This window comes from Pongo pygmaeus, chromosome 4 (assembly GCF_028885625.2).
Source record: "Pongo pygmaeus isolate AG05252 chromosome 4, NHGRI_mPonPyg2-v2.0_pri, whole genome shotgun sequence".
Taxonomy (NCBI): domain Eukaryota; kingdom Metazoa; phylum Chordata; class Mammalia; order Primates; family Hominidae; genus Pongo; species Pongo pygmaeus.
This window is the reverse complement of record NC_072377.2, coordinates 32,446,920-32,464,915: the sequence shown is the minus strand read 5'-3', so window position 1 is coordinate 32,464,915 and position 17,996 is coordinate 32,446,920. Positions and strand designations below refer to the sequence as shown.

The following is a 17,996-nucleotide window of genomic DNA, read 5'->3' as shown; positions in this document are numbered from 1 at the left end:
AGTACATTGGTGAAACAAATTATGGCACTTTCATGTTAAGGAATATTAGCCATTATAAATCATGTTTCAGAAGACCCTTTAATGACATAGGGATACGTTCATGATTATGTCATTAAGACCATAGCGTTTCATAAGTATGTTAATATAAGGTCAATTAAAAATACAAATCTGCTTAAAGAAAAAAATTAGAAAGCCACAGCAAAATGTTATAGATGGCCATCTTTGAATATAGGATTGTTGGTGATTTATCCTGTCTTTAGGATTTTTTTGGTCAAAAACATTTACATAGTAAAACATTACTTTTATACTCAGAAAAACTCATATAAATTATGCATAATTTAAATTATACGTAGTCATTAGAATTATAATAAATTTATTTAAATTGTAAGTTTAAATAATAACTTAAATAAAAATACATTATATAACATGTAATATATTTAATATATGTGATAGGTTATTTATTAGAGCTTCATATACTAGTATTTAGTATATGAAGTTCAAATTAAATAATTCCTTGGAGTCTTTTTGCAAGAGAGTATGACTGAAGAAATTTTTTTGGGCCAGGTGCGGTGGCTCACGCTTGTAATCCTAGCACTTTGGGAGGCTGAGGCAGGTGGATTGCCTGAGCTCAGGAGTTCGAGACCAGCCTGGGCAACACAGTGAAACCTCGTCTCTACTAATGAAAATACAAAAAATTAGCCAAGCGCGGTGGCATGCGTCTGTAGTCCCAGCTACTCGGGAGGCTGAGGCAGGAGAATTGCTAGAACTTGGGAGGCAGAGGTTGCAGCGAGCCAAGATCGCTCCACTGCACTACAGTCTGGGCGACAGAGCAATCCTCCGTCTCTAAAAAATAAACAATAAAAAAAATAATTTTTTAAAAAATATGTGCGCTTGTAAGCTCTCTACAAAGAGCTGTTATGCTCCGTCAATGGCTTGGAGGCTCAGCAGAGGTGGTGCAGACGTGCTGCAGGGCTGTCCTCACCGCAGACCCAGGGCTTACTTAGCTTTCCACTGAAAGCTGGCTGAGATGTCTCCGGGCACAACTGCTGAGCAATGAGATCCTGCTCAGCAGGGATGAGCCCTCTAGACTGTGGGAACAGGAGGGGAAGAGAGCAATGAGGAACCCCCTGGGCTGGAGAGCTGCTAGTGAAGGATATACAGTAAGGAAAGGTCAGAATGCTGGAGCTGTGCTGGAGCTGAAGTCTGCTGTTGCACCGCCACATCATTTCCCTTCTTATAACCATGGAAAAGAAGGAGCAGAGGGTAACTGCCGTGCCAGCACAGAGCACAGGGAGCCCCTATACTGCCATCCTTCAGAAAACGGTTATAATAAATCTAAAAGCTTATGATGTTTATGATGTGAATGGTACACCCTTACAAGTGACACCTTTGTGCAGTCACAACCTGCACAACCATGCTTGGTAGCCCTAGGTTTCCAGGAACAAAAAGGAAGACGAAAAGCAACTTTTCCCCCTTTAAATATAGCTTATTGTGGTAAATGAGATGCGTCTTTCATCTTCTAAGGCCTTATTGTAAGCAAAGCTGATTTGCCAGTGCTTACTTATGCTGCCTAGGTTCAGGAGAGTGGGAAGGAGGAAGGGGCTCCAAGGGGCAGAGAGAGGGTGCCCACCCACCCCACAGCTGTTTAGATGGGGAACAAGGGCTAATAAGAGTTCACACTAAAAATGGCACATCTTTCAGATTTGGGACGCAAAGAAGAGAACACAGAGCCTTATATTATTATTATTTTTTGAGGCAGGGTCTTGCTCTGTAGCCCAGGTTGGAGAGCAGTGGCAGGATCACAGCTCACTGCAGGCTTGACCTCTCAGGCTCAAGTGATCATCCTGCCTCAGCCTCCTGAGTAGCTGGGACTACAGGCACGCCCCACCACACTTGGCTAATTTTATTTTTGTATTTTTTGTAAAGATGGGGTTTCGTCACGTTGGCCAGGCTGGTCTCCGACTCCTGAGCTCAAGCAATCCACCCACCTTGGCCTCCCAAGGTGTTGGGATTACAGGCGTGAGCCACAGCACCTAGCCTTTTTGTGTTATTTTAACATTCCACTTTGAACCAGAAATCTCTCCATCCAAGTTTAAATTCACTAATAGTAGTTGTCAAACACACTAGCAAGGCATAGCAGCAAAATCTTTGTATATATTATAAAGCATTCTAGAAATTAATATATGTGCTGAACTCAATATCCAGTTTTTTTTTTTTTTTTTTTGAGAGGTTTTTTGAGAGGGAGTCTCGCTTTATAGCCCAGGCTTGAGTGCAGTGGCGAGATCTCAGCTCACTGCAACCTCTGCCTCCTGGGCTCAGACGATTCTCTTGCCTCAGCCTCCTGAGTAGCTGGAATTACAGGCACGCACCACCATGCCTGGCTAATTTTTGTATTTTTAGTAGAGACTAGGTTTCATCATGTTGGCCAGGCTGGTCTTGAACTCCTGACCTCAGGTGATCCACCTGCCTCCGCCTCCAAAAGTGCCGGCATTACAGGTGTGAGCCACTGTGCCCAGCCCCCTGGGTTGCTTATCTTGTTTACCATTTCATTTTTTTCCTTAAAGGAAAAATATCACCCTCACAGATTTTTCTCAGAGATTCCGAGAAAAACATAGAAAGAATGCACTGGGGTCTTTTCCCATCATGGTCTCTATCATACTATCTCAAGCATTTATCCCCTAATCCTGGCGCCCAGGACTTCAGAAAAACGTAATTCCAACAGAAAGCCAGGAGCACAGAGCCACTTACTGCTCTCTGGACAGAAGAGCTGGTTCCTTCGTCCTCTTCCCCGTCTGCCTCCTGGTCTTCGTTATCAGTCCAGGAGGACACATCTTCTACCGAGCTGGTCAGATCCGGCAAGCTCTTAGACGTTAACCTGAGGAGGTCCTCCGCAGAGTTTTCCTATGGGGACACAATTAAAGGCCCATCCATGAATTACTCCCCAGAACCAAGCAGTTCTTGAAGGCAACCTGGCAGAGTCAAGCTATGTGCTCCCAACCCAAAGACTACATGGAGTAAATGTTGTGTGTCTGCAAGGTTACCTCAAAGGTCAGGGGTGTGGACCCAATTTAAACCCAAACCCATTTTCCCCCCAAGAGAATGTGTGATTCTTAGCTGTTTGTTTCTTTTCTTTTTCTTTTTCTTTTTTTTTTTTTTTTTTTTGAGACAGTCTTGCTGTGTTGCCCAGGCTGGAGTGCAGTGGTACGATCTTGGCTCACTGCAACCTCCGCCTCCTGGGTTCAAATGATTCTCCTGCATCAGCCTCCCAAGTAGCTGGGAATACAGGCATGAGCCACCACACCTGACACTGTATTTCTAATAGAGACAGGGTTTCACCATGTTGGCCAGGCTAGTCTCCAACTCCTGACCTCAAATGGTCTACCTGCCTCAGCCTCCCAAAGTGCTGGGATTACAGGCGTGAGCCACCACACTCAGCCTTTAGCTCAGTGTTTCTATGGGCAATCCAAGCTCCCCGAATTTAAGATCCCTTTATAAAACAATCACTTTTTTTTTTTTTTTAATAGACAAGGTCTTATTCTGTCACCCAGGCTGAGTGCGGTGGTGCAATCATGGCTCACTGCAACCTCAAACCTCTGGGCTCAAGTGGTCCTCCTGCCTGCCTCAGCCTCCTGAGTATCTGGAACTACAGGTATGCACCACCATGCCTGGCTAATTAAAAAATTTTTTTTGTAGAGACAAGGTCTATGTTGCCCAGGCTGGTCTTGAACTCCTGGGCTCAAGCCATTCTCCTGCCTTGGCTTCCCAAAGTGCAGGGATTACAGGAGTCAGTCACCACACCTGACCCAAGATCCTTTGCTGGCCTCCCCTGGGCTGCTTTAAGGATGCTGTCTAAAGAGGTCAGCATCTTTTTTTAATTGATTTTTTAATTTAATTTTTTTTTTTTTTTTTGAGACAGAGTCTCGCTCTATTGCCCAGGCTGGAATGCAGTGGCACAATCTCAGCTGACCACAACCTCCACCTCCCCGGTTCAAGCGATTCTCCTGCCTCAACTCCCAAGTAGCTGAGACTACAGGCACGCGCCACCATGCCTGGCTCATTTTTGTATTTTCAGTAGAGACGGGGTTTTCACTATGTTGGCCAGGCTGGTCTCGAACTTCTGACTTCGTGATCTGCCCGCCTTGGCCTCCCAAAGTGCTGGGATTACAGGCATGAGCCACCGAGCCTGGCTAGATCAGCATCTTATAGAGCTGCTTCTGCCCCGCTCTCCAAACTCATCCCCATCCTCCAGTCTCCCCACCAACCCACTCTGATGCCATACTGCCTTCCAAACCCTTTGGACTCTTCCTTGCCCACTGCCTTTTCCGCCAGCAGCTCCCTCTGCTGGGACCACCCTTTCTTTCACGACTGAGGCCCACCCGGGCAAGGCTTGAACACCTCTCCTTCTGAAAGCCCACCTGGGTCATCTCAGGAGCCACTCCATTTGCCTCTCCTTTCTTCTGTAAAGTCTTTGACTACTGCTTTCATCCCCTTGCAGTGTGTCTAGCTGTATATCTCCCCTGCGTGTCCAAGAACTGCTCCCACCTAACACCATTTCCATTCGCTGCTGTGTCCCCAGGCCTAGCCCAGAGCTCACATATCCATGATCTCCTCCTTCCTGCTCCTGTGCTCATTCCCCCAGCATATGTTCATTAGAAAGAGATTCAACCGGCCGGGCGCAGTGGCTTATGCCTGTAATCCTAGCACTTTGGGAGGCCGAGGTGGGTGGTCACCTGAGGTCAGGAGTTCAAGACCAGCCGGCCAACATGGTGAAACCCCGTCCGTCTCTACTAAAAATACAAAAATTAGCCAGGTGTGGTGGGCGGGCATCTGTAATCCCAGCTACTTGGGGGACTGAGGCACAAGAATCCCTCGAACCCGGAAGGCGGAGGTTGCAGTGAGCTGAGACTGCAGCCTGGGCAACAACAGCGAAACTCCATCTCCAAAAAAAAAAAAAAGAAAAAGAAACAAAAGAGATTAGATTGTTGACTCAAAATGTCAGATAAGGTCTTTTTCAATGAAGGCAGTCCTTGAACAACTTTTAAAGGTCAACAAAAATACATGGAATAAGACTCCATTTATTTATTTATTAATTATTATTATTATTATTATTATTTTATAGAGATGGGGTCTCACTATGTTGACCAGGCTGGTCTTGAACTCCTGGCCTCAAGCAGTCCTCCTATCTCAGCCTCCCAAAGTGTTGGGATTACAGGCATGAGGGACCACACCCGGCCCAGACTCCATTTGGATAAGATTCTGAAGGGGCGTCGCCAACACACAGCCCTTTGATCTTATGTACAGGTAAGGCGAGAGTAGCTTGTAAGACGCAGGTGAGATCATGAAGGCCTTGCTGCAAAAGTGGACCACACAGGAGCCAGAGCCCTCTGGGAAAATGCCGCAGCACATGAGGGCCAGGGGCCAGGGAGGGGGCTGGGGCTCTAGAGCGAATCCATGGCTCTAGAAAGAGAGCAAGAAGAGCTACCTGTTCTCTCCTCAGTCCTTTGCGTCAGCCATTTCCACAAGGAAGCAAACACACAGAACGTCTTAATCATATTTAATCACATTGCGTGAGGGTTGACAGAAAAGAGGACCAAAAAATAAATGAATGAAACCCATCTTAAACAATGGATGTTACTAAATATTAGCAAGCTGGCACCTAGCGACAGTGATGTTTGTTACTAGTTTCACGTTGGTTCCACCTTCAAGGTACCTGAAGATAATTTATTTTGGATCAGTAATTGTGAATACTATATTGTTAGGCCTTATCTAAGGAAAGGGAAAAAAAAGTGAGTTCAGTCCTCTTCTGTGATGTCAATTCTACTTCTGCTGGATTAACCGAAAAGAGTTTGTTTTTTGTTTTTTTAATCCCAACTGTCAAGTAAAGGCATAGCAGATGCAGGATAGACTACTCTGCGACCATTAAAAATGGTGCTGGGGTTGGGTGTGGTGGCTCATACCTGTAATCCCAGCACTTTGGGAGGCTGTGGCGGGTGGATCAGTTGAGGCCAAGAGTTTAAGACCAGCATGGCTAACATAGTGAAACCCCGTCTCTACTAAAAATACAAACAGCCAGATGCGGTGGCACGTGCCTATAGTCCCAGCTACTCAGGAGGCCGAGACAGAAGAATAGCTTGAACCTAGGAGGCAGAGGTCGCAGTGAGCCAAGATTTTACCACCGCACTCCAGTCTGGGTGATAGAGCGAGACTCTGTCTCAGAAAAAAAAAAAAAAAGGTGTTGAGCCTGGCAGTGGTTCATGCCTGTAATCCCAGTACCTTGGGAGGCCTAGGTAGGCAGATCGCTTGAGGGCAGGAGTTTGAGACCAGCCTGAGCAACACAGAGAGAGACTGCCTCTACAAAAAATTGTTTAAATCTGTCTCAAACAAATGAACAGTAGCCATGTATGGTGGCACGTGTCTGTAGTCCCAGTTACTTGGGAGGCTAAGATGGGAGGATCACTTCAGCCTCAGGGTTTCAGGCTGCAGACAGCTATATGATTACACCACTGAATTCCAGCCTGGGCAAAAATGCAAGTCCCTGTCTCAAAAAAAAAAAAAAAATTGTACTTCCTAACGTGGAAAGATTCTTACAGTATGCTACTCAGTGAAAAAGCAGGTTAAAGTAATATGTAATAACTATATTAATAATGTATGTAATAATAAGCTAAAGGTAATAAACTGTGATAACCATGAGGTAAACATTTATCCAGTTCTTGCTATAACCAGCTACACTGCTCAGGGCCCTTGATATCTTTTTTTTTTGAAACAGAGTCTCACTCTGTCACCCAGGCTGGAGTGCAGTGGCGCGATCTCGGCTCACTGCAACCTCTGCCTCCTGGGTTCAAGCGATTCTCCTGCCTCAGCCCCCCTAGTAGCTGGGATTACAGGTGCACGTCACCATGCCTGGCTAATTTTTGTGTTTTTAGTAGAGACAGGGTTTCACCATGTTGGGCAGGCTGGTCTCGAATCCTGACCTCAAGTGATCCGCCCACCTTGGCCTCCCAAATTGCTGGGATTACAGGTGTGAGCCACTGCGCCCGCCCCCTTGATATCTCATTTAATTCTCCTAACATCATCCTCATGAGGTAGTTACTGGTTCTCACTGTACAGGGAAGAAAACAGAGAATTAGGAGAAGTAACAACTTGGCCAGGACATGCAGCTTTTAAAGGGCTGTGCTCGATTTAAGTCCAGGTGGGACTGCCTCCAGGGTATATATGCCATTTCCTGGTATTTGACTCCATTTTACAGAAAACATGTATCTACATGTTGCACATACATACAGATGTTCCCAGCTCGAAGGACACTCCAGTTAATGGATAGTAAGTACTATTGGTGGTATTATGAGAATTTCATCATCTTCTTCTCTGTATTTTTTTTTGGGGTTGTCTACATTTGATGCAATACATATATATTACTTGTTAATAAAAACCAAGAGTGAAAAAAGCAAAAAAGCAAGCAAGAGATCTGTACTGATATATGTTGCTTCCAGGAATATCAAAACTAACTTGTATATTCTGAGTTTATTCATTCAATAAAAACTTCCTAAGCTCTTACTATAAGCAAACAATTTATTTGTGTGGAAACATGAGGCATCCTCTCCACAATAAAGTAACTGCTGTATTTCCAAAACAATGCCTTAAAGTTTTGCAACAAGGTGACTATTATCCATAATAACAATAGTTTACATTTTTGTTAGTCTTTATATTCAGCAAGTCAAAAGCTCTCCCCTCCCTCTTCAAGTGTGAAGACAGCAAGGAAGCTTGTGGATTACTTGCTCTTGTTGGATAAAGAAGAGAAACATGTCAAGAGGCACATGAAGGCTGCTATCTTTTTTCTCCTATGTGGATGAGGACCTTGGATGGTGTAGATGAAGTTTAGGAGCAGCAGGCAGATGCTGTAGCAGTTTATTGCCTAATTGTAAAACGGAGTGTATCGGAAGAAGAGAAAGGCCTCACTCTTCTGAGGCCTGGGTCAGCTTTAGGACCACAGCTTAGTACAGATGCCCAAGGGCCAATGGATTGAGAACTTGGATGGACACCCATTCTTTGGCTCTGGAATGCTACTCAGCCCCATGAGGACCCAAGCAAAGGTCCCTAAAAGTCAAAGCCTCTAGCAGGAACACATTATCTTTTTCTAATACCATTGGCTCTAGTGTTCTTTATATTTTATTTGCATAAAGGCAGCTTGGTGCACGAGAAGCAGCTTGAACTCTGAAGTCTGGTGGACTCAGGCTAAAACCTGATTCTGGTTTCTACTGCTGTGTGACCTCAGGGCAAGTTAATTAACCACTGGGATTTGTTTGTTTTTGTTTTTTGAGACAGGGTCTTGCTCTGTCACCCAGGCTGGAGTGTAGTGGCACGGCCATGGCTCACTGCAGCCTTGACCTGCTAAACTCAAGCAATCTTCTTGCTTCAGCCTCCCAAGTAGCACGGATTACAGGTGTGTGCTACCATGCATGGCTAATTTTTTATTTTTTATCTTTGTAGAGAAGAGGTCTCACTATTTTGCCCAGAGTGGTTTTGAACTCTTAGACTCAAGCAATCCTCCTCCTTAACCTCCCAAAGTGCTGGGATTACAGGCATGAGCCACCATGCCCAGTCCAACCACTTGGAACTTAATACCATTCACTGAATAAAAAGAACTAAAAGCACCTGGCACCCTGTGGGCACCTGGTACATGTAGCGTGCTTTCTTCCTTTAAGTCGGTGTGTCTCACAGGGAGCAGGCATCATCGAGGAACCAGTTTTCCAAGTTTTCAAAGCCCCTTCATTATTTGCTTTACCCATAAGTGGCCCCCCACTTTTTTTTTTTTATCTTATGTTTTGTGTTTGTGGATAATGGCTTGACAAAGAAAAGCTATCCCCTTTCCCATTTTCCAAACTAGCAGGAAAGGCTGGATGCAGTGGCTCATGCCTGCAATCCCAGCACTTTGGGAGGCCAAGGTGGGTGGATCACCTGAGGTCAGGGGTTCAAGACCAGCCTGGCCAACATGGCCAAACCCTGTCTCTACTAAAAATACAAAAATTAGCCAGATGTGGTGGTGGGCACCTGTAATCCCAGCTACTTGGGAGGCTGAGGCAGGAGAATCACTTGAACTCGGAATGCAGAGGTTGCAGTAAGCCAAGATCACATCATTGCACTCCAGCCTGGATGACAGGAGTGAGACTCCGTCTCAAAAAACAAAAACAAAAACAAAAAAAACAAAAACAAAGAAACTAACAAGAGAAGGAAGTCAGCGCAAGAAATGCAGGTTAGCGGTACATGGTAGAATGCTCGTGCAGAAACCCATGTTCTTCAGCACACGATTTTGAGGAAGTGGGCTGTGCAAATGAAACACGCTTTCTCTGCACACACATGCCTGTGTGTGTATGTGTGGTGTTTGTTTATGATGTGGTATGTGTGTAGTGTGGTGTGTGTGGGAGGTGGGTGTGTTGGGGGGAGTGTGTAGTGTGGTGTGTGTGGGAGGTGGGTGTGTTGGGGGGAGTGTGTAGGGGGTGTGTGTGGGGGGTGTGTGTGTGGTGTGGTGTGTGTGTGTGGTGTGGTGTGTGTGTGTGGTGTGTGGTGGGTGTGTGTGTGGTGTGTGTGTGGTGGGGGTGTGTGTGTGTGTGGTGTGTGTGTGGTGTGGTGTTTGTGTGGTGTGGTGTGTGTGTGGTGTGTGTGTGGCGTGTGGTGTGTGTGGGGGTGTATGTTGGTGTGTGTGTGATGTGTGTGTCGTGTGTGTAGTGTGTGTGGTGTGTGTGTGGTATGTGGTGTGTGGGGTGTGTGTTGGTGGTGTGTGGGGTGTGTGGGGGGTGTGTATGGTGTGTGTGGGGGATGTGTATGGTGTGTGTGTGGTGTGTGTGTGGCGTATGGTGTGTGTGTGGTGTGTGTGTGGCGTGTGGTGTGTGTGTGGTGTGTGTGTGGGGTGTATGTTGGTGTGTGGGTGTGTGATGTGTGTGTGGTGTGTATAGTGTGTGTGGTATGTGGTGTGTGCTGGTGTGTGTGGTGTGTGTAGTGTGTGTGTGGTGTGTGTGGTGTGTGTGGTGGGGGGTGTGTGTGTGGTGTGTAGTGTGTGTGTGGTGTGTGTGGTGTGTATGTGTGGTGTGCGTGGTGTGTATGTGTGGTGGGGGTGTGTGTGGTGTGTGTGGTGTGTATGTGGTGTGTGTGTGGTGTGTGTGTGTGGTATGCGGGGGGTGTGTGTGTGGTGTGTGTGGTATGCGGGGGGTGTGTGTGTGGTGTGTGTGGTATGTGTGTGGTGTGTGTGGTATGTGGGGTGTGTGTGTGGTATGTGGGGGGTGTGTGTGGTGTGTAGTGTGTGGGGTGTGTGTGTGTGGTGTGTAGTGTGTGGGGTGTGTGTGTGTGTGGTGTGTAGTGTGTGGGGTGTGTGTGTGTGGTGTGTAGTGTGTGGCGTGTGTGGGTGTGGTGTGGTGTGTGTGTGTGTTGGTGGTGTGGGGTGTGTGTGTGGTGGGTGTGTGTGTGTGGTGTGTGTGTGTTGGTGGTGTGTGGGGTGTGTGTGGGGTGTGTGTGTGGTGTGTGTGGGGGGGGTGTGTGGTGTGTGTGTGGTGGGGGTGTGTGTGGGGGTGTGTGTGTGGTGGGGGTGTGTGTGGGGGTGTGTGTGTGGTGGGGGTGTGTGTGGTATGTGTAGGGGGGGTGTGTGTGTGTGTATAAGACCCAAAGATGCTTTCAGGCTCCCACTTCATCTGGCAAAATAATGAACTGGTTTCTCCTTCTCTTGCAGCATTTCCCTCCTTATGGAATTCACCAGCTGACAGAGAGAATCGCGGGGTTTGTTCTGCCGCCCCATTTCCAGCGAGGGGCTACAGACAGCCCGCAGGCAGACGCTCTGGGTGAAGACATGCAGGGAGCGCGATGGACTCAAGAGACCCCCCAAGGTGTCCCTTGGTACCTCTGGAAGAGGAGGAAGGACCTATGAATGGACAGGGACTCAGACGCCCCCTCTTCCTGCCAAGTCTTCAACCAGAACTCTGTAGATAGATCCTCTTTGGAAGTCTGAGAGTCTAGGTCAAGGGTTTGGGGTAAAAGGTGTAAAGAAAGGAAAGCAGATTTTTTGGATAGCCCAAAACGTTCTTCTAATCTATTTGTTCAATACTCCGAAAATCAGCAATCGATCTTGCAATTCAAGGGGGAAAATATAGAGACCTATGACGCCAGGTTTGAAATAACAATAGAGATAATGGAAAAAGGATTCCCCATATTAGCAAGAGCGTCATGCTGCACAGGGCTAAGAGGGTGTGGCCTCATCCCGTCCTTCCTGACTGGAATTGGAATAAAGCCGCATGGCTCCACTTCACCAGCTCCTCGGTCACATAGACTCTGCCCTAGTCTCATCAACAGCACATTGGCCTACAGCTCAGACACACAAGAGGTTACTGCCTCCTCTTTCTCACCAGGCCACATAGACGCTGCCCTAGTCTCATCAACAGCACATCAGCTCACAGCTCAGACACACCAGAGGTCGACGCCTCCTCTTTCTCACCACAGTTGTGAAGTCCTGCAGACTTTAGCCAGTGCTTTAAGAAGGAGATGCTGAGGCTCAGAATTGGGCACTATATTAATGCACTCTAGGGTGGGAGTGAAAGAAGCTCTGGCCTGCCTGGGGCATCAGGACCTGTGGAGGACCCATGGAGAAGAGGCGGCAGGGAGACAGGGGACAGACACTGGGCTGGGCGTTAGGGCCCGGGTCCTGGCGCTGCTGATGGCATCATGGCCTCTGTGAGACGGTAGCGGCCATGGAAGCTCTGCCTCACTGTCTCATTTGTAAATTGGCAAACAGGATTCACAGCGCCTCCTCCAGCGCCAACACTCAGAAGCCACAGGCTGCCCTCGGCGGCCCCTGAGCCTCTCTTCCCTTTCCAGCTGCCCAGGCTTCCAAGTCTCCTCTTCGGCTCCTCCTGGAAGAGCTGCTGCTCTCTCCACATTGTCCTTCCTTACCATTCTTACCTTTTCTTTAGCTCTGTTCTTTCCTTTCCAGCCCCTAACACTGCGGTCCCCGACCTTTTTGGCACCAGAGACCAGTTTCATGGAAGACAATTTTTCCAACGATGGTAGGAGCAAGAGGGATGGTTTTGGTATGAAACTGTCCCACCTCAGATGATCAGGCATTAGATTCTCATAAGACGCGTGCAACCTAGATCTGTTGCCCAGCTCACAATAGGGCTCGCATTCCTATGAGAGTCCAGTGCCGCTGCTGATCTGACAGGAGGCGGAACTCTCAGGAGGTAATGCTCGCTCACAGGCCGCTCACCAACTGCTGCGTAGCCCAGCTCCTAACAGGCCATGGACCAGTGCCCATCCACAGCCCAGGGGTTGGGGACACCTGCCCTAACATATACCTATAAAAACTCTTAAAGGGCCAGTCATGGTGGCTCACGCCTGTAATCCCAGCACTTTGGGAGGCTGAGGCGGGTGCATCACCTGAGGTCAGGAGTTTGAGACCAGCCTGACCAACATGGAGAAACCCCATCTTTACAAAAAATACAAAATCAGCCGGGTGTGATGGCATGCTGCTGTAATCCTAGCTACTTGGGAGGCTGAGGCAGGAGAACTGCTTGAACCCAGAAGGTGGAGGTTGCGATGAGCCGAGATCACGCCATTGCACTCCAGACTAGGCAACAAGAGTGAAACTCCGTCTCAAAAAAAACAAAAACAAAAAAAAACTTCTTAAGGAAAGCCAAGTAACTAACTGCACTTCAGCTAAGGGTCTCCACATAGCGTTGCCCTGTGGAAGCAAGGCTGTTTCAATGGCCCAAGGCAAACGTACAAGTGCACACGTGTGTGTTTGTGTGGCACGGGAGGTGGGGCTCAACCCCAACTCACCACTGCCACCATTACGAGTACCAAAAAACAAACACGACCTACCTTGCTGGCCACCACCAGCTGTACCATTCCCGTGGCGGAGCGAAGAATGGCCACTGCTTCCTCGTGGGAGAGCCCGACCAGTAAATGACCATTGATTACCAGCAGCTCATCTCCTAAGGACAGCCTGCCATCCCTGAGGAAAGGGAGATGGGAAAAAAAATCCCTTGTCAAGACATTCTGGGCCTGAGAAGGGCCATTTTCTGGAGCTAGGGAGGGTCGTGAGGAGGGACAGTTAAGATTGGGCTAAAGAGGACACTGTAATGGCCAGAGGCAGTTGGGGATGCGATTGGTTTATTCGTGTGTCCAGATTCCCATCAGAGGATTCCCTCCACGATTTCAGGCAGTGGCTCAGTAATATGCACATTAAGGTCACCGGCCTACCTGGCATCAATGTCAGTGAAACTCCCATTCAGGTGGAGACGGTGATAGAGGAACCAAGACCCCAAGGTTTGAGGAGAGTCGAGTCATTCTTTTCTTAATCCTCCCTGCAATCCTGCCCTGATGACTGAGTCACTGAGCTAAGCTCAGAAAGAGCAGAGGTATCCTAAGCCCGCCTGCATTCCTTTCCTAATGCACTACCCTCCTCTCTTCCCAGGTGACGTGACCCTGACCAGATGTCCTCTGGGGCACCTGTGATTCACACTACACTACACGTGTCTCTATCTCCCAACAGAGTTACAGGTCCCTGAGGATAAAGTCTCTCACTCTCAGCACCTTGTTCTTTTTCTTTTTTTTAAAGTATGTTTTTTTGTGTGTGTATTTGTTTTGGAGACAGTCTTGCTCTGTCATCCAGGCTGGAGTGGAGTGGCACGATCCTGGCTCACTGTAGCCTGGAACTCCTGGGCTCAAGTGATCCTCCTGCCTCAGCCTCCTGAGTAGCTGGGACTACAAGTGCGTGCCACCAGGCCTGGCTTCAGCTCCTTTTTCATCCTTGAGTCTCTCCAGCCAAGCTTCATATACAGAAGGACGAATCAAAAAACAAACAAACAAACAAACCCCCCCCGCCCGACCAAAAAAAAAAAGAAAAAGAAAGAAAGGAAAAGAACAAATAAACTGCCTAAACTGCTGTCACTGCAGGTATCAGACCTGGGCTACAAACACGGTGTACATAAACATTTTCTGTTTCTTTCCCTTAAATTAAATTATGCCTGACTCTGAACTTTCTTCCCACTGGGCTGGCAGGAGACTCAGCTGTCACGGGGACCACCTCCCCTAGGGAGGGTCAGGGCACGGCATGGCGCACTGTGCCAGAGCACTGGACAGGCCCCTTCAATCGTGGTGAGTCAACAGTTCTGTGGATTCCACCAGAGCCTCCAGTGCTCTGATCTCCCAGGATCCCAAAGGAGCCAGACATGGCTGAATGTGGGATAGGAAAGCTGGTGAGGCAGAGAGACCTCGAGCCTTGGATCCCACCGCATCCTCTAGACCAAGCTTGGCCAACCTGTGGCCTGCATGTGGCCCAGGATGGCTTTGAACGTGGCCCAACACAAATTGGTAAACTTTCTTAAACCATGATGAGATTTTTTGGTGATGTTTTTTAAGCTCATCAGCTATCGTTAGCGTTAATGTAGTTTATGTGTAGCCCAAGACAATTCTTCCAGTGTGGCCCAGGGAAGCCAGAAGATTGGACTTCCCTGTTCTAAAGGCTCACATCAGCACCTAGGGTGCTGCCACGAAACACGCACACCTCCGACACGCCCAGAAACTCCGTTTGTCTCCAGTCTCTAGGCTCTCCCCTGGCTTTCTTTCAATGAATCAACTGACTTCTCTCTTTCCATCCTTCCCTCCCCTTTCCTTCCTTCAACAGCTTTTCTCTCACTTTCTGTCTCCTTCCTCTAGGGCATGCGCCATTGTCTTTTCTATGAATTTGGGCTTTAACAGAAGACAGGAGGCACCAGAGAATTCTGATAGTCTCTGTTTCTGTCCTTCAAAAATTCCTGAAGCAGAGAAATGCTAAGGGCCCCACTAGTTGTTTGGAATGGTGGGAGAAAGGGAATGGGAAGACCACAGAAGAAACAAGCTGGAATCTCAGGATTTGTGTGGGTAGGCCACTCAGGAGCTGTTTCCTATGGGAGGAGAGGGATTGAGGAATCAAGAACGCAATGGTTCAGACCAGTGTCCTGGGCTTACTTATTCAGAACGCCATCAAGACCATCTCCATCCCTTGGGAGGCTGAGGTGGGTGGATCACTAGGTCAGGAGTTCAAGACCAGCCTGGCCAACATAGTGAAACCCCGTCTCTACTAAAAATACAAAAATTAGCCGGGTATGGTGGCAAGCGCCTGTAGTCCCAGCTACTTGGGAGGTGGAGGCAGGAGAATCGCTTGAACCCGGGAGGCGGAGGTTGTGGTGAGCCAGGATCGTGCCACTGTACTCCAGCCTAGGCAACAGAGTGAGACTCCACCTCAAAAAAAAAAGACCATCCCCATCCCTTTTTCTATTTCCCTCTTTCATTTCTCTCATCTCCTGTTATTAACTAAAATGCCCCGCTTGTGAACCGTATACCCCAGAGGCTCAAAGAGACACACACACACACAACTCCAGGCTAAGAATGAAAGGAAAAGGATGAGACCCAATAGAAATGGCTCAGATGGAAAATAGACAAGAACAGTTCTTTGTAGGTTTATCTCTGGGCACAGGAATTTCCTAATGGCCAACTTGTTAAAGGAAGACTAGAACTTAAGATCTATGATTAATGGGAAACTATCTGACAGGAGCTCCTCAAAGCATATGTCATTTTGGAAGTTTAATAATGCTCTTTGGAGTAAAAACCACCTAAGGTCTTAATCCTTCAGTAATTACTGCCACCCAGACAACTAACAATTGCAGTTAATCTTATCTCTACTTTAGTGATTAGCATTCTATTCTGTAATAAGAGAACTGATGAGCATAAAAGACTTTGCTGGTTTGTGCCCTGGTCCTCTTCTTAAGTTTTCCATTCTTCAGACTAACTATCTCCAGCTCCTTCAACTGTACCTCATGTGATATCCTTGTGTGTCCCCTCTCAAGCTTGGGCAGGCCAGTACCAGTCTGGTTTGCCACACCCCTCTTAGAATCAGGGTACCTGAGCTGAACACCAAGTCCCAGACTAGATAAAAGATGATCAACTCGCTTATCAATGAAACTCTCCCTTTATATGCCTACTGTGTACGTGTGGGCATACAACATACGTACACACCCCACCAGGCCTTGCAAACAGTAGACACCCTATGTGCATGGAAGCAATTAGCTAGCAGTCAAGAGCCCGCCTGACATTTTGGGATAGCTACATCCTTCTTACTCAAAATCAACTGTTTTGCACATGCTCTAGCTAAACACCATCCTCTTCCTACTTCCAGATCATTGTTCAGATTAAAAAGTAAGTTTTTGTTGTTTGTTTTTTTGAGACAGAGTCTCTTGCTCTGTCACCCAGGCTGGAGTACACTGGCACAATGATGGCTCACTGCAGCTTCGATCTCCCGGGCTCAAGTGATCCTCCCACCTCAGCCTCTTGAGTAGCTAGGACTACAGGAGTGTGCCACCATGACCAGCTATTTTGTTTTATTTTATTTTTTAATTGAGATGAAGTCTCACTCTGTTGCTCAGGCTGGAGTGCAGTGGTGCGATCTTGGCTCACTGCAATCTCCGCAACCTAGGTTCAACCCATTCTTATGCCTCAGCCTCCCAAGTACCTGGGACTACAGGCACGTGCCATCACACCTGGCTCATTTCTTTGTAAGTTTAGTAGAGACGGGGTTTCACCTGTTGGCCAGGCTGGTCTCGAACTCCTTATCTCAGGTGATCCGCCTCAGCCTCCCAGAGCGCTGGCATTTCAGGTGCGCCCAGCCGCTATTTTTTAATTTTTATTTTTTGTAAACACCAGGTCTCACCATGTTGGCCAGACTGGTTATAAAATCCTGGGCTCAAGCAATCCTCCTGCTTTGGCCTCCCAAAGTGTTGGGATTACAGGCGTGAGCTACCGCGCCTGGCCTACAAAAGAAGTTTTGAGGTACGAATTGTTTTCAGATCGCAAGGAGAAAAATTCACATTTACTTAATTTCCCTTCCACATCTGCATGACAGAGATACATATATCTAAGTATGCCTGAAATCCTGATAGACCTGACAAGTGGAGCCCCAGTGCATGAACTGTGGTTGAACTGAAAACCAATCACTTTCCCGGGTCATTCATCAAGTCTTACAGGAGTTAAGATCTTAGGAATGCAGTGTTCTACTCAGCAGCATATTCTCAATAAGTAGCCTCATATCGTCTCAGCAAGTTAGGATACATAACATTCACTTGAAACTAAAACTGGACTATAAAGAGATCCAATCTCTCCTTGTTTTAGAAGATCTTGCAATATCTTCTGCAATTAGCCACTTCCTGTGCTCAGAGGTGTGTTCAATTCGAACCACTCTTGCCTGGTTTCCTTCTGTGCTCCAGCATAATCTTTATGAACTGTAATCGCCAGGGCTTTGAACAAGTGGAAGAGCACCTGCACCAGCAGGGAGGGAGAGGGAAGGAGATGAGGCGGAGGGATGGGGGAGGGGGGAGAGTTATCTAGTCACCTGTGAGCGGCACCTCCTTCCTTCACTTGAGTGACAACGATAGCGTGAGGTGAGCGCTTTGATCCTCGGCCTCCACTAACCTGAATTCCCAGCCCATCCGATTCTTTGAGCAGCTCCATCTTCCATATTCGGCCAACTTCCTCCTTGGAAGAAAAAGTGAGCACACCATGAAGGAGGTTGACAGACACACGGCATTGACACAGGAGAACGGAGCTGTCACAACTGGCCGAATATCCATCACTTGTCCACAGATATCACAGATTATCACAGGAGAAAAGAATTCTGCCGACTGGACCCAAGTCTCTGGCTGGCAGTGCTGTCCAATAGAACTTTCTGTGATCATGGAAATGTTCTATATTTGAGCCATCCAAGACGGAGCCACCAGCCACAGGTGGCTATTGAGTGCTTGCAATGTGGCTAGTGGCAACTGGGGAACTGAATTTGTAACTGAATTCTAGTTAAATTTCAAGAGGCACCTGTGGCTAATGACTATGCTATGGGCAGCACAGCAAAGTGATTAAATTTCCTGAACAGGGTCCTGTTAAGTGAAGCTGCTTCTGCCTGAAACCCGGGTGCCACTGTGCACATAAACACT

At 47.5% G+C, this 17,996-nt stretch overlaps 1 protein-coding gene across 7 annotated transcripts in view; it reads right to left on the bottom strand.

Annotated features, from left to right (window-relative positions):
- Nucleotides 1-17,996, bottom strand: part of PDZD2 (PDZ domain containing 2) — a 468,182-nt gene that overhangs the window by 93,291 nt on the left and 356,895 nt on the right. For 6 of the 7 annotated variants that reach the window (XM_054488616.1, XM_054488615.1, XM_063664695.1 and 3 more), the window contains 3 exons: nt 17,402-17,544; nt 12,856-12,988; nt 2,749-2,901 (listed from right to left, as the gene is read on the bottom strand). In XM_054488616.1, coding sequence (XP_054344591.1) covers nt 2,749-2,901; nt 12,856-12,988; nt 17,402-17,544 — 429 coding nt within the window. The remainder of the gene's footprint in view (nt 1-2,748; nt 2,902-12,855; nt 12,989-17,401; nt 17,545-17,996) is intronic. The other variant, XM_063664699.1, reaches the window with a different exon arrangement.